Source organism: Enhydra lutris, unplaced genomic scaffold (genome assembly GCF_002288905.1).
Source record: "Enhydra lutris kenyoni isolate GAN:26980312 unplaced genomic scaffold, ASM228890v2 scaffoldscaffold30, whole genome shotgun sequence".
Lineage (NCBI taxonomy): Eukaryota > Metazoa > Chordata > Mammalia > Carnivora > Mustelidae > Enhydra > Enhydra lutris.
The window spans coordinates 15,615,678-15,633,183 of NW_019154114.1; the positions used below are offsets into that span (position 1 = coordinate 15,615,678).

General features: G+C 43.9%; 1 protein-coding gene across 1 annotated transcript in view; it reads right to left on the minus strand.

Moving 5' to 3' along the window:
- Nucleotides 1–16,917, minus strand: part of LOC111152923 (chromodomain Y like 2) — a 157,736-nt gene extending 140,819 nt beyond the window's left edge. The window contains exon 1 of the mRNA XM_022511666.1: nt 16,799–16,917. Coding sequence (XP_022367374.1) covers nt 16,799–16,822 — 24 coding nt within the window. The 5' untranslated portion in view covers nt 16,823–16,917. The remainder of the gene's footprint in view (nt 1–16,798) is intronic.
- Nucleotides 16,918–17,506: the final 589 nt, after the last annotated feature.

The following is a 17,506-nucleotide window of genomic DNA, read 5'->3' on the forward strand; positions in this document are numbered from 1 at the left end:
ATTTTGGAAATAATTTAGTATGATCTAGTAAAGCTGAACATTTGAATACAGTAGGACTCAAGAATTCTGCATCGAAGTATTTGCCATGGATAATTCTGGTATGGGTGGACCAGGAGACAACTACCAAATATACTTACCACAACACTGTTGTAATAGCAAAGCATGAAAATAAAATAAGAAATTGAAGTAAGCCCAAATGTCCATCCATAACAGAATAAATGAAGTCATACATTTGCATATCCTATATTTATATATTACATACTATGTATTATATTTTAATATATTTCTGGATTTACATATGTAAACATATATATTCATCAATTCTTATACAGAGAAATATATTCCAATAAAAAAATGGAATGCATTAACATGGATAAATCTCAAAAGTGTAATACTGAGCAAAAATCAAGAGGCACAAGAATTCATACAATTTGATTCCAGTTCTATAAGATTCAAAACCAGGGAAATTCAAGCAACATAAATTTTAAGGATGCAAAATTGTTATAAAACTATAGAGAAAATAAAGGAAATAATCACAAATTCAGAAGAAGAGTTGCTTCTTGGAGAGAGGGATGGGCATACACTGGGAAAGGAGCACCAAGAGGGCTGAAAATATATTCTATTTTTAAAAGTATGTGGTTAGTACACTCATAACTATCCATTATTAAATTATACATATACACTATGTACATTTTGTTTGCATACTATAATTCATAAATAAAAGTAGAAAAGGTAAATAGATGGAGGAATGAATAATGATAAATCAGAAGCTGACTAATGTAAAGCAGAAAATAGTGAAATGGGAAAAATAAAGCTTAATTAAGGGTTGATTTTATGGAAAAAATTCAATATAAGAGACAAATTGCTGGCAACCCCAAAAATAGGAAAAAGTGGGAAAACATGAAGTTACAACCTTAGGAAGAGAAGACCATCACCAAGTATATGAAAGAGATATTTTGAAAAGTTAAAACTATGTACACCTCTTCAAATAAATGTTAAAATAGGGACAATAAGGAATGGTATTCTTTTTTTTTTTAAAGATTTTATTTATTTATTTGACAGACAGAGATCACAAGCAGGCAGAGAGGCAGGCAGAGAGAGAGAGAGGAGGAAGCAGGCTCCCTGCAGAGCAGAGAGCCTGATGTGGGGCTCGATCCCAGGACCCTGGGATCATGACCTGAGCCGAAGGCAGAGGCTCAACCCACTGAGCCACCCAGGCGCCCCAAGGAATGGTATTCTTACTAAATATAAATTACTAAAATTTACTCAATAAGAGGACATATGAAAAAAAATCAACAATGAAAAATGCTATCAAAAATTGTCTCCAAAAAATTCCAGACACAGAAAATACCATAACCAACTTATTTCTTTCAAAAAACACTTAAGAGAAAGCTTAGTTGGCATGTTGTATAAACTATTCTTGAAAACAGAGGAAAAAATAAAAGGTTAATCAATGACTTGCATGAAACCAGCATTATCTTGACATTAAAATTAGACGAAATTGGTACACACACAAAAGGAAACCAAAGACCAACCACGTTTCTGAATATCAATACCAAAATTCTAAACACACATAGCAGCTTGCCCAACTTCACAAAACATTAAAATTTAAAAACGCATTGGGGCCAAGTGTGTTTCTCTCAAAATATGGAAAGTTAGCCTTAGGAAACTACAGTTAACTAGATTACAGCAAGTTTATGCTAAAGAGAAAGATTATATGGTCCCCTCAGCAAGTATGAAAAAAGCACCTAATAAGGTATAACACCCATTCCTTGTTAAAAGAAAAGAAAACAGTAAACGAGGTATAGGAACTTTAATTAACAGCAAACATACTATCCCCCTTTTATCAAAAGGCACTGCCTTAATTAATGGTGAAATGAAGGGCAGTTTTACTAAATCAGAAGCAAGAAACAAGACACAAATCCTAACTACTGCACCATTATATAGTACTTTCTGAAAATTCTGGCAACAAAGTGAAGGCAGAAAAATACCTAAGTGTCTGACTAACAGTAAGAACAGGTAAGAAGGGCACTTGGGTGGCTGAGTTGTTTAAGCATCTGCCTTCCGCTCAGGTTGTGATCTGGGGGTCATGGGATGGAGCCCCGTCAGGCTCCCTGCTCAACAGGGAGTCTGCTTCTCCCTCTCCTTTTCTCTGGCACCCTCGCTCATGCTTGCTCTCTCTCTCAAATAAAATAAAACCTTAAAAAAAAACAGGTAAGATAATTTGAGGATGATGTGACCAGAATTCCAGAAAGAACTGAACAAAATATATTATTAGATCGATAAGAATTCAGAACGTGTATAGTTAAAAAAATACCCTAAAAAATTGGGCTTCTAATATATAAACAATAAATTATATATAAAACCCTATTCATAAAAGCAATAGCAATTTAGACGACCTAATAATAAACTTAGGATCGGTATCAAGAAAATGAGAAGAGGTTTAATAAATGGAGAGGAGTAAGTTCTTGAATGAGAAGACTCAAACTCACAAAGATATCAGTTCTCCCCAAAGCAACCCGTACATCTAGTGCAATTAAAGGAAGAAGCTGATCTGGATTTTGTTTGGGAATTTATCAACTGAGATCATAAAAACATTTTGAGAAAAGAATTATGAAAGTGGATTCAAATTACTAAACAATAAAATGTTTCCTAAAAGCACAATAACTAAAACTGTATGCAAGAGAATGGCCATAAATAAGTTCATATTCCCTACTATCTGCAATAATTTCATCAAAGATAAACCTGGCATTTCAAATCAGAGGGAGAATAATGAATTGTTCCATAAGTAGTGTTAAACAACAGATTAGTCATGGTAGTGAACATATCCCTACTTCACGCCACACAGCAAAATAAATTAGTTATATTAAATGGACAATAATTATGCCATAAAAGAAACAGAAGAGATTACAGATCAGTGGTTATATGCTTTGGCACAAGGAAGACCTCCCTATTTCAAGGAAGGAAAGGAGGAAGTAAAGAAGGAAGGAGGGATGTTAGAAGGATAGAGACAAGAAGGAATCTTAAATACACGTGTATTTAATCTAGTATGAATGTTCAAGTTACTCTCCTTATAAAAAATGATAACAGGCAAAATAACAACTAACCAGAAAGGAAAAAATATTTTTGTTAATATATGTTATAGACAATGATTAGATTATTTTTAAAATCTTTATATATCAAGAAGAAATTAAAAACACCTCTCAAATTGCATTTTTTTAACAGTAATACCAGTCATGCTAAGAGCCCAGCAAAATAAACATGCCAGTTATTGCTGGAAATATCTTTTCTGGATGGCAAGCGTGTCCTTTCTGGAGAGCAGTGGGCAGTATTAGCAACAGTCTTTATAGAAGGCATGCTCATTGAAATATATTTAGAAATTTATCATAAGGAAGTATCTAGACATTTATCATAAGGAAGTATTAGCACCACATACAAAGATTTTGACTTAAAATATTGAAAATTTAAAAACAAGCTATGAATAGAATCAAACAGACTACAAAGTGATCAATTACATGGTATAGCATATTGACATTATGTTATAGGACACTACTAAATAAAAGAAATACTTGTATTGTCTAAAAGAGCTGCATAATGCTTTGTATAATATGGCCACAATTTTATATTTCGTAGTTCTCATATATTGGATATATGATAAGGAACTTGGATATTCCTTATGTAAGTAGAAAAAGATCAGAAGGATATACAAGTGTTAATAGTGCGCTGCTAAATAAAAGAATTGTGAGTTATTCTTTCTTTTCCGCTTTTTCTATTTTTTAAAACTCTTTGACAGTGAGTATGTATTTGCTTTATAATCCTATTTTTTAATGTATTAAGAAAACATATAACGGGGAGAGGGAACAGCGTTAGGACAGTTGAGAAGAAGACATATGAGCACCTATTACTGTAGCTGACTTCAAACCTTCAGACAGAAACTTATTATAATCTAAGGACCTGAAAATCCTCTAAGGAAGGCTGTTAGAAGTATGACTGGCAATTTTTTTCTAATCCTGAAAAATAAGAATTGCATGCAGAAAAGAAACATGACCCTGATTTTGCTGTTCTACAAAATTCTAACCTAGGTGCTTTCTGTGAATTCTTGGTAAAAATTCTAAAATTGATTTTTTTCAAGGTCATTTGATAGGTCTACATTTAAGTACAGCAATGATCTAGCAACACCAGCATGGAACCACTACAAGCAGGATTATTTTCTGGTTCCTTGTGTTGTTCTCAATGCATGGAGAACCCACCCATGCCTGGGATTCTGTGCCAAGCATGGTACCTGAGAAGCTAGGGCAGGAGTACCGCTGAGTAAGAAAAGGAGAGAAGATGGAAGGGAAACCGTGGGCATTTTATAATTTAACCAGAGATAAGTAGTGGTCCTCCAGAGGACCTAGTTTAAATCTTGGTTCTACCATCTGGTAGCTGTGAGCCTCCGTTTCTGAATCACTAACGGGGACAATAACGGGGCTAATACCCATCCCATAAGAAGTACTAAAGGAGATAATGCCAAGAATTTAGACAGTGTCTGTCATATAGTAAACATTCACTGATGGCAATTATTACTGTTTTCACTCTTAAGATTATTTTATACAAGCATCATAGGAAGGTACACTTCAATAACCTCTTTATGCTTCAGCCATCATCAGAGATTAGATTTCTTCAAAAGACATACCAATTCATGACATCAAAAGCAAATGGGATTTGCACCAGGTTCCCTGAAATGCCATAATACCACAGACATGGAGAGGAGTGGGAGGCTCGGGGGTAATAAAACAGAAATGCCTCATGATATCAAAAACTTTGCCATCTCCTCCACATGTGATGACCAAGGTAAGAAAACAATCTGTGACTTTCTACATAGTACCAAAATACGCATCAATTCACAGTGAAAATTAGCTCTATCATTTGAAGAAGATCCATATGTGTTTGCATCCCTGAGAAATCCACTGTGTGGTTCCCTTCCTCTTCCTATTAACTACAAGAACCTTACCAAAGTCTGTTTCACAGATCTCCACGTACCGTAGTCTTCAAAGTGAATGTGGTTTTGGGCGGCAACACAGACAAGCAAATACAGCAATGTAAACATCAAGACACTAAAATCTTACCCACTCACCTTTCAACCAGTAGAAGTTCACAAGTAAATTTGGGTTTCCAGGCAAAGTTTAGATATCAAGTGTTTCGCATAATGTCAAGGCCTGTGGTATCAGCTGGTGAGGTGGGTCCTAACCCCATTCTTCATCAACAAGAGAATGAAACGAGACTCAAGGCTGTGTTGAGCCTCACCGGCCTCCTTTAGGAAGCCTTGCATAAGAAAGCAACAATGACGTCAAGATTTTCAAGGCAGCTCTCCAGAAGAGTCCAGCAAGACACTATCTCATGTATGATACACTCTGATTTCAGTGAAGGCAAATAGCCAGTTTTAGCCTTTCAAGGACTCGTCTCCTTCAATAGAGTAAAAGAGACCCTCACTTTTGATTTGTTCTCAGAGATGTTGGGGAAAGACTAAGCAGATGACTTAAAAACTTCCACCAAATCCCAAAACTCAGCAACCCCTTGACTACAAAATTGCATTAGCTTTGCTGATAATACAAAGCCAAACACTGTCCATGAGTTTTGCTTATAAGAAACCAATGTCCACTGATCAACTGATCAATGAAAGACATAGAAAACAGACTTGAGAGTTTTATGCCCTTAGGAAAACCGACAGACTGACAGTCCTTCAAACTTCATACAAAACAGACTGTCAAGTGCAGTGTCAACTTTCATGTAAATGAAAGTTCTGAATACAGTCATTCCGTGATTACACAGATAGCTTTTTGCGTCCTATACCGGGCTGAGTGCTAAAGCTAGAACAAAACAGAGAGAATCCCTGTCCCCCCCACCCCACAAAACTTACAACCTGGTAGGAGACTTAGAAAATAAAATGATAAATTATAACACAGTGAAGTAAGTGCTATAATGAGGGAAGAACGAGGTCCTACACAAGCCCAAAGAAAACCCCTGATGAGCCAGGGAAGGTTTGCCAAGAGTAAGATCTAATTGAGACATAAAGGATTAGCAGGATTTAAGCAAACAAAAAGGTGGCAGGGTTGGTAACAGAGAGCACCCCAGTCATTTGAAATGGTACAAATAAAGGAGAGCCCATGGAACATTCCAGGAACCAAGAACAAATCTATGGACAGAGTACAGCTGTATGCAGAGAACCAGCAGGAGGTGAGACATGACAACACTGGTATTTAAGAAAGTTCCTCATGGGTACAGTGTGGAGAAAAATTTGGCTAGAGCCACCGATAAGAGCTAAGAGGTTTGGGAGTGATCTGAGTTATGGGAGTTGCCTCCTGAATTCAAGGAAGACAGAGAATATGAAGGGAAAAGGTTCTATTTGGGAAACACACAGGATGCTGATCCAAAAGAACATACGGGGTGTCTGGGCAGCACAAGGGAGGCCATATTTCTATCCAAGGGGCTGATGGACAGAGGTTCAACTGAGGCTAGGAAACTGGAAGGTGAAGCGAGATTTACATAGGAAGATGTTAGCTCAAGTTTGGATATTTTGAATGTAAAGAGTCCCCATGGAGTAAGACGGGTAGCTCGGGAGTTGAGAGGGAAAACCCAGGCAAGTGTCAGAGACAGAAATCATCCATTCGGTCACTGCATCACAAGGAGAGAAGAACCTCGGGTCAAAACTCTAAGAATCTCCAAAGTTAAAGAAACAGGCAGCAGAAGATGAGGACACAGAGGCAACTCAGGAGTGGGAGAATCAGTCAAGGAAAATGTTCCAGCAGTAAGGGATGGAGAGCCAACAGAAAGGACGGCATCTGAAGTGCTTCCCCGCATGCGACCCTATGGTACATGCCAAATGGAAAAACAAAGGAGTCATTAGGACGATCGCAACACATGGCCAGTCTGTTGGTACTCAAGACCCAGGCTGCCCCAAGAAGCTGGCAAATGACAAATGAGGTCTTGAAGCAAGGCACCAAAAACCGAAAACACAAGCAAGGTGACCAATGTGCATTCTGGAGGACTCCGAGCGGGACTCACCAGTCACTGGATGGCGATAATTGAGGGTGCAGGGGATCACGTCCACTACACCCAGGTCCCCTTGTGAGGGTCTCGGTGCCCATCCCCGCGGCTTCCAGATTGGGGAAACACGCGGGATGCTCATCTAGATATCTCTGCTGCAGAAGGTTCACAGATGTGTCCCTGGAAGGGAAGTGCCCTCTGCCACAGGGAACTGCCCAGCGCAAGAAAACACTCCCCACCTGTCCCCACCCCACCGTGGGACAGCTGGCTAGCAGCGACTGGATGATGAGGGCTCAGTTCCCTGCCCCCCATGTAGGACATTTCTGAAGAAGAGCCTTCCACAGCATCAGGTGAGACCTCGGTTGCGACCTCACTGCAGGTCAGCTTGTCCAGCTGTCCCATCTTGCCTTCCACACTTCCTTACACGTGTGTCTCCCGAGAGCCTTCTTCAGGACACCCTCTGGATACAAGTCTCCGTTTCTGAGTCTGGGGCCAGGCGGCTCAACCTCAAACGGACGGTGTATATCAAAGTAGGCCAAGCCACGAGGCTGGAGCGGGGCCAGGAGGCAGCGCTGCAAGTAGCAGAGGCAGCTGCGAACCAGTTTTGTGTGTGTCGGTGTGAAAGCGGCTCCATCACAGGCCCGATCAGAGAATGGCCACTCGCAATCCAGTCGTCACTCATCACGAGGGACAACGCCTTGAATGTTTCAGTGTCCTTTAAGGGACTTTTGTTACCTAATAAATCTACACAAGATGTGGTGGAGGGCAAAAATGGAATCTTGAATGTCAAGGGCAATCTGTAGGAATCATCTTAAGGAAAATCCTACAGCAAGCAGTTAAGAAAGCTCACTCAAGAGAAAGGCAAGGGGCCGAAGAGCATAGGTTTCCAACATTTCCAATCATTCATTCAACAAATATTTACTGAAGAACTACCATGTACCCAGTAAAGGGCCACAGGCTGGGAATGCCATCACGACTAATACAGACATGGTCCTGCCCTCACAGAGCTTAGTGCCTTGTGGAAAATGCTAGAACTCAGCTATGGAACTCTTTTCCTGAACAAAGACAGTTCCAGGAAACCTAACACATAAAATCAGATAGGTGCAAAAAATTCTTAGTGTAGATATCTTTTGTAAGTTTGACTTACACCACTTTCTTATCACTGAACTAACTCATGAGAGCAAAAATGCCTATTTTGATTAATAATGCAATTTTTCAATGAGGTCGAAGGCTGTTAGCTATTTTCCTGCTACAGCCCCGACAACTCACTTCTGCACTTGGTTTGCTTGTAAATAGGAAAACAATCTTTGACTTGCTAAGAAAAGTGGTTGTAAGTGGTATCAGATTTGGCTTGCTTTGTTTTTATGATCTTGTATTTTTTTTTAAGATTATTTATTTATTTATTTATTTTGAAAGAGACAGAGATCACAAGTGGGCAGAGAGGCAGGCGGCGGGGGTAGGGGAGCAGACTCCTTGCTGAGCAGAGAGCCCGATGTGGGGCTCGATCCCAGGACCCGAGATCATGACCTGAGCCGAAGGCAGAGGCTTTAACCCACTGAGCCACCCAGGCGCCCCTATGATCTTGTATTTTAATCTCAGGGTATTCTGCATTCTAACAGATTCTGAAGCCTGAAAGAAGAAACAAAGGAAATGTTTGCTTTGTGGCTGACCCTCTAACACATAACAATCACTCATGTTCCTTCTCTCAAATTAAAAAGTCAGGGCAGAATGACGTAGAACTCTCACTAAGTCCCCAACACTCTCTTTTACACAATATAATGGGGCAGAGCGTTAGATGGTCAGTTATCATACAATGATTATTACACCATGTCTAGAACATTCACCAACCACAATTATTTGAACCTTGAGTGGTTTTTAAGTGAGTGGGGTACATTGTGCTGTAAAGCGTATTTACCTGTGTAATTGTATGTGAGGAGATACAAACAGGCCCGAATTTTTTTTTCAAGAACATTGCTAACCTACAATATTCCTAAAACAGTGCATTTACCAGAAGTTCAAATACATGTCCAGAGACAGCAGGAAAAGCTGTATTCTGAGGTCTACTCACACAAAAATAGTTGACCTGGCTGTTTGTTTTAATGTACTGAACACTCCAATGTGTTAAAAGTGTGGTATATAACCATATGTGGGTGTGAGGCCTTTATCACACTCTGAACAACAGTTTAAAAGACACTTGTGGCTGCAGCTCTAACACCTGGCATGTTTCTAGGCACACTGTTGACAAATAATAAATACTTGATTGATGGATTATTAAACAAAGGACTATTTTTAAATAAACTTCAAATCCAGAACTTGCATAAGCTCCATGGCCTGTTATCAAGACCCGTTGAAACATAATTTTTAAAACACTGGACTAGAAGACCAGGAAATGAAAATCAGAGAGGAAAATTCCCTGGTCAAGAAACTGTGAATAGGGTGGTGGCCCCTTGGTCGGGGAATTCCTGGCATGGCAGTGTGTGCCATGCTCAGGAACAACCCCCACGGGCCAGAACACCAAGGCCTGGCAGGGTTCCTGAAGCTCTTCCCACATGGACACAAGTAAGATGATGACACTCCTTAGTAAGTGTGGTTTATGTGAAGAAGTAACAGGCACGATCAGGAGGAGAGATTTCCAAAACAGAAGAGACCTCCCTGTAGCGCAGAAGCCATCCAGTTTGAAAAAACCTGAAGGGCACATCTAGGAGCACAGTGTTACCAGCTGGCAGCGTGTGGACCAGAAACTGGCTGTAACAATCAGGATTCGGTCAAGAAAGCAGAACCACTAGGATTTATACATTAAGAGATAGATGGCAAGGAACTGGCTTATGTGGTGGCAGTGGGGGTGGGGGGTACAGGGGGCCAGGCCCATCCAAAGTCCGCAGCACAGGCCATTAGGGAGGGCAAGCTGGAACTCTTCCCAACTGCAGCTGCTATCCAGGGGTGGGATTTTTTCTTCTTCAGGTAGGCTTCAGTTCTGACTGAATCAGGCCCTCCAAGATGATCTAGAATAATCTCCCTTAAATTCAACTGATTATGGACTTTAATCGCATTTACAAAATAGCCTCACAGCAAGAGCTACATTGGCATTTGACAGAATAACTGGGGTCTGGAGCCAGGTGGGCTGACCCCTAAAACTCTATCACGCCCATTGACCTCTAGCACCTTGGTGAACTGTTTACCATCCCTCTCCTCTCAGAAAAAATGCTGTTATGACAAACCCTTAATGAAGAACTTTATCTCTTTGTCCTCAATTTAGCAAGACCTTTTCCTTGACCAGGATCTGTTGAAAGGCTCGGTATCACTACCTTATATATGTTCTACTTTTTTCTCCAGCTAAAATTACTGAAGATGCCAGACCCCACCGCCATAGGTCAGCGGGAGAGGTGTTTGTAGGGTTTATGGAAAATCCCTTCTTCCATGAATGCAAGTCCGATAACCCACTGTCTACATGACAGCTGATATCCAAGTCATCCAAAGTATCAGAGCCCTGTGGGAACCAGGGGAATGGAGACAGCTGACCCATTCTCCCACTTCGCCCCTGGATATCACATTCACTCTCTCCACACAATCACACCCAAGATTCTTAAAAATGTTGCCTATAGGGACGCGTGGGTGGCTCAGTTGGTTAAGTGGTTGCCTTCAGCTCAGGTGATAATCCCAAGGTCCTGGGATCGAGTCCTGCATCAGGCTCCTTGCTCAGTGGGAAGCCTGCTTCTCCCTCTGCCTGCTCTACCTGCTGCTCCCCCTGCTTGTGCTCACTTGCTCTCTCTCTCCAACACATAAATAAATAAAATCTTAAAAAAAAAAAGCGTTGCCTACACATGATGTCTCTGAACCCACATTCCCCACACCCCCTTGCTCATCATCACACTTGAACCAGGCCCTCCCTCACCCACCAACACATCTACGGGGGAGCTCCCTAAGGTTGCCAATGACTTTCTGCTTATTAAATCCAAAGGACACTGCAAACCATACCTTCTTCCTTGAAATACAGTTTCCCACTGCCTTCCATAAAAGCAAAGCCTCTTGTTTTTCCTTCTACCTTGCTTGCTATTCCTTGTAAATCCGGTATCACTTCTCTCTCTTCCTCTGTCCCTTAAATGTCTGTTTTCTCCAGTGTTCCATCACTAAACCCACCTCATGTTTACACAGCGTCCTTCGGCTTTAATGATGGTCTACACACTAATGACTCCCAAAATCCCAGGGAGGTGCTCCTTCTGAGCTTCAGGCTCCCCTGACTACTGCTGTGGACCTCTATACCCAGATGTTCCAGAAACACTCTGAACTCACTGTCCTTGCCACCACCCCACTGCTTTCAATTAATGCTTCTTCCTAGGCTCCTTATCTCCATGACTAGCTCCACTATTCACCTAATGGACCAAAACAAAAACCAAAGAGCTATCCCCTGCCTTTCTCTCAGTTTGAGGGGATGAGGGGCGGGTACAGCTCATCTCCTTACACTCCTCAGTGGCCACCACCTCTCCTAAGAAGCCTTCCACTTCCCCAAGGCTGGATTCCTCCCATCCTCCCAAGAGAGCCCCATCTTCCCCTACTTTTCCCGTTGCACTGTAAACTGCATATTTTCTTAACTATATCTCCACTAGACTATGGGCTTACAGAAAACAATCATTTCCTGAATGACTGGCATATGTTTGGTGTTCTAGTAATATAAAATGAACAAATCAAAGATGGTGCTATGAATGCAGCCACATCTATACCCTTCCTCACCATCCAAGAGACACAGAAAGACCTATAACTTTGGAATCAAAATGTGTGTCTCTAATACTTAAGATCTTGGATGATCACCATGCCTGAACCATGCCTTAGCAATTGGCCAGATTACAAGGAGCTGTATAAACTTCTTTCCAGGACAGTTGAAACCCCTGAAGAAATGATCTTATCCAATGAAGAGTGTGACTTAGCATAAAAGTCTATCCAAAAATAAGCTGATATCTACTCCCAGGGGATAATTTAAAATAACTTTCAAAGGACGGGAGAATCATAGTTCCCATTCAATATTCACCAGGTGCCTACTATGTACCAAGGAGTCAATTCAACTCAACCGATATATTCTCTTTGAAGATATCTATTTCTTCAAATACTGGTACGGAAAAGTTCTATCATTGACCATCTACTTGGCTACTACATGTTGGATGGGAATTAACCTCAGGTATCACTGGTAAACAGGGAAATGATGTTAGTATAAGAAGTAAGTTATGTTGATTCTTATGTTATTTTTCCTAGCTTGTTAATATCCTGAAGCAATCTAGCAATGCACCCTCACAAAGGAACAGAAAGGTTTAGTGATGCATGAGGACCTTGAACAAAGCTGAAAATGCACTCCAGTGCCTTCCTTTAACACGAGGAGTGGCAGGCTGTGGCTTCGAGAACCACTACACTCTCTACTAGGCTAACCTGCCTGGCGAACCTACAAGTTGCAGATGAAGAAGCTATGAAAACATTTCTCCCAATAAAGATGAACGAAGATGCCTATGCCCCGGGGCCAGACGTAATTTTGATGAAAATCGTGTCTATTAGAAACAAATACCCCCCCTTCAATCTACAGAGAGGACGCATAAGCCCCAAATTCCCCCTCACAAAATTCTGTAAGTTTTCAACATTCTGCCTCAATCCCATTTTCGCATAAGTCCATATTTTCCGACATTTTTAGTGAATGATTTTGCAGAGTACAAGGGTAGAAATGCCTATGTTCACCATTGTAGCAGAGTCGATTTTTAATGAAAATAAATTTCTTTCAACAAAACTAAAATTATGCTATTATTATTGTTATTTATCTTACTGGGAATGAAAGGAAGGCAATATTTTCAGAAGTACACACACACATACACATAATCACACACACATATATATTAGATATGGATGTATGCACGCTTATCAACCCCCTTCCCCAAAAAGACACATGGCACATTTCATCCGTGTAAGAAAGAACTCTGGGGTGTACATATAAACTGTTGAGAAACACACAAGGAACTACTACTGTCAAGTCCATCTCGGCTAATACTGATTTTGTCTACAGACATACAGCATTCTCTTTGAACAATTCTGCCAAAGGAGAGAGAGAGAGACCTCCTCCACAACTATCAGCTAATCACAAGGGAGTGGGTGTACAATACAACGCAACAGCCACATGGAAAGCCACATGGTTGAAGCTTAGTTGCATTCAGTGGTTCTAATGAGTAACAGTCTGGCTCTCTGGAAAGGCACTCGGCCACACTTCCTTCCAGAAGAGAACTGAGAGCCACCCATACACATGGTGTTACCACCACTGAGTGATCACAAGCTGAGGAGGAAAAGAGAACAGAAGGTAACACTTAGTACAAGGATAACAAAGGTCAGCCAAGGCACTTTATATATGCCTAATTTAGTCTTCTGTTCACTGATTCTGTTAACAAGTATTTGAATGTGCAAGGAGGTAGGGACACAGAGGGAATAGACAAGAGGATGGGGTTCCTTATTCCCTGATTATGTCTTTCTGAAACCCAAACATCTTAGTGAATGATTAACTATATTCCTGGGGTTGCAAACTCTAATGCTTGCTGAAGCCAGATAAGTAATGTTAAGAATGGGCACATGGTAATAGGGAGCACTGAGACAAGGACAAACCAGAGATCACATGTACCATCTAAAAGATACTCAAGTCCACTTTTCTTATCTAGCATGGAGACAAAGCAAAATAAATAGCCCAGACCTGCTCACAGACAGCCACTTCATGACCCTTACGTCTAGCAGAATGTAGACCAGAGCATCTGGATAAGAATTTCATATCGTATCCAGATACCTGGACACAATCAGCCAATATTTAAGATCACCTTTCTATAGGTGACAACTATAATACACCAGAAGATGATGAGAAGAACTCTTCTACAGGGGAACAAAGCAGAATCACCTATCAAGATCCAAAATTTTGGAAAGGGAGCTTGATTCCGTATTTCTCATTATGATTGAGGAGTGCCATTACATAAAGTTTTTATTTTCTGACATTTTTTAAATCAGAATTTTCTTAAAAAGAAAATACTATCTGAGGAAGGTTTATGCTCTACAATTTAATTATCTGAAGCACCAAAGAGAACATGAAGAATCTCTATAATCCAAATCGTATCTTCACTATAAAGGGTCAAGAATAATGTCAGTAGACACACAGACACAAAATAGATCAATTACAAATATAATCGTTCTTAGCCCAATCAAGGTATGGTTTCTTGATTAGAGGTTATAAGAAGCCATCTTATATAAACTTGAATATGATAGTTAAGTAGTGTAATACCATAATTAAGAATACGATCAGTTTTTTTCTTTTTGTCTTTCAAGGTCAACATAACTAGATATTCCAAGATCTTTGTTAAATCAACAACCTATTTTTTTACTCACACAACAATTTTACAGTGAGAAATATATATGCTAATGTACAGTTCTCAGCACATAATTGTTTTTAAAGCTGAACTTGAACAACAAATTAAATTCTTCAGTGTATGTTATATAATGTAGACACAGGCCATAAAAATGTTAACATTGGTTACATTCTCATAATGCAAGTTAGCCCTTTTAGTAATGATGATGCAAATAATCAGCTATGGGAAAACTATTTTACACTAGTACAATTACCTACTATTACAGAAGTAATTATTATTATTGTCCTGTTCATCAAACTCCAGTAAAAACTCTTGAGGTGCTAAGATAGTTTCAAGGCCAGTGTGAAAATTCCCCTTAACAGATTATAATTACCAATGTTAAGGAGGATAGTTTCAGGTGAACATTAAACAAGAAATTAGCCCCAGAAGGTTCAAAAGTTCCAAACTTCAAGTGCAGAAATACTGACAGCTCCTGATACAGCCTCTTAACGCCTTCACAATGCACCTAGACAATGTGGGCAGCTCTAGCTTGACTCAGTATCAATGGGTAGAAAAATCCACACTTCTCAGGAAATGAAATTTGCCCCTGAAGAGTATCTACTCTTGACCAATGTCCTAATAGTGCTGGTTCTACTTGTAAAAGCTCAATCAGACCTCACAATTTACTGTGCTTCAACTTTGGGTTTCAGGCATTGCTCCGCCATCTTGAAACAGACCAAAGTGCCTGCATGACGCATTGGCCATGATCTGTCAAAGTTCTTCACCAGATTCCTACCGAACTTCACCTTCTTTATTAGCATAAGGATGAGGAAGGCAGAAGGGTTGAGAAGAGGTCGGTTTGCAGCATTCTTTCAGGGAGTGCTAAGAACACCCATCTGTCCCATCTGAACCCACTGGTTGGTAGCAGTCCATGACTGGGTCTCCCAAAGTCCAGCATTATCCAAAAGACCCCAGACGCCAAGAGGCTAACTTGCCTTTCTCCATTCTCCTCTCACAACAGCCAGCAAATCTACCATCTGAAAAGTTTCAGCCGCCCATAGGCCCACAGGAAAAAGCTCATGGTAGGTGAATCACCCCTATAGTCTCCTGTGGGTGAATCACCCCTACAGTTTCTTACCCATTAGGTTAATTTCACCCTTTGGGGGTGCTCATCTCAATTTAGTCAGGAGCCTTGGGAAGCAGGGCTAGTGTTCACGGACTTATTTATTTAGGGAGTGCAGGTCCAGGCCGAGCGCTGATGCTGGTTTCTTGGAGGATCAGTGGGCCTTCTGGTTGAAGATGGCCAGTCTCTTAGCTTCCTTACTCTGACCCCTCATCTTGGGACTACCACCGTTTTGGAGGCATTCTCCCCAGGGAGTGGGGCTTGTTTCTCATTTTGTCCACTTGTTGGGAACCCAAAAGCTGGAACAGTTGTGTCCAGAGCTAGCTACAACCCAGCTCCCAGAGGCCACGGCTATTCCTCCATTGTTTCACAGATGCCAGACTAACATCTTCCTTGACCACTTTTAAGACGTTCTCAAAGTCTCCGAGGCTGGCCACTACCTGGGTGGACCTGGAGACAGGTATCCACTGAGGGTGACGCAGAGTGTCGGGAGCAGGGCTCACATCCCAGGTCCTCCAGCAACATGTTACCACCCACCTCCGACTTCCATGTTCTCCTTCCTTCCACACAGGGCCCTCTGCAGCGCCCCCTCTCGCCCCCAGCGAGCACGACACCCGCAAGGACCGCCCCCACGCCCCGGCCTGGAGGGCTTCCGAGCCGGTGGCGGGGGCAGCAGGTGGGGGGAGGGAGGCGGCGGCCCGGTGGCCCAGGGGATCGGCGTGGCGGGTGTCTCCCTAACCCCAACCCGGATGCCCCCCTCGCAGTCTCCCTCCACCGCCCCGGACCCCGCCTCGCCGGGGCTGGGCTCGGCTCCCACGCCCGCCCCCCTCCTCTCCTGCGCCCCCCGGCCCAGCCCGGGCCGCGCACCCCCCGCCCCGCACCCCCGCCGGCCGCCGCGCGGCCCCCCGCATTCCCGGCACGTCCGGCGCCGACTTTTACCTGTACTTTCTGCACTCGAGGCGGCTCGTCGGGCGAGAAACACCTCCCCGGGACCGCTACCTCCCCCGCCCCGGCTCCGCCCGGCTTCCTCCTTCCCCTCCAAGGCCGCAAAGTAGATGGAGTAAGAGAGTGTGTGTGCGAGAGAAAGAGAAAGAGGGAGCGGGCGCGGGCGCCGCGGGAGGGCGGGCGGGCGGCGGGCGGGAGGCGCGCCCGGCCCCCGCCACCCTCCGGCGGCCGCCGCCGCCGCCGCGGGCTCGGCAACTCCCGCTCGCGCCCGGCCCCGGCCCCGGCCCGGTCCCCGCCGCCCGCCGCCGCCCGCCGCCCGCGGGCCGGGGCCGGCCGCGCCCCCGCGTCCCCGTACCTCGTAAAGGTCCCCAGAAGCCATGCCAGGCTGCGGAACTTGGCTCGCCGGGTGTGCGCGTCTGCTCGCTCGCGCCCTCCGTGCGTGTGCGCGAGGGGGCCAGTGTGCGCGTGTGTGTGCGCGCGTGTGTGAGTGAGTGTGTGTGTGGTGTGTTGAGTAAACTGTGTTTTTGCAGAATGACAGGCTTGGGGGCTGCCTATGCGCAGAATCAGAGCGGGCGGCGGCGGGGCTGGCGTAACCGGCAGCGGCGGCGGCGGCGGCGGCACGAGCGCGGGCAGCAGCGACGGCCGCGCAGCGCGCCCGGGAGGCACCGACGCGGCCCGAGCGCCGCGGCCCCCGCGACCCGGCGACCCGGCGGCGGTGGCTGCAGCGGGCAACGGCTCGCCCCGGCGCCGCCTGCAGGAAGCCGCCCCGCGCCCGCCGCCGGCCCGGACGCTGCTGCCACTGGGCGAGTCCCCGCCCCCCGGGAGCCCGGCCCGGCCCCCGGGGAGGGGGGGCGGGGGCGGCTGCCCGGCCGCGCCCCGGGGGACCGGTCCCAGAGCCGCGGAGCGCTCAGGCCCGCCCCGCCGCCCCGGACCGGCTCCGGAGGCGGCGGCGGGGGCCCCCCGGGGGTGGCGGGCCAGGTGCCCTCTGGGCGCACCCGGCCCGGGGCAGCGAAGGGGCGGCTGGGAGGCAGGTAGAAGCTGCGGTGGCAGGTCTCGGGGAAGG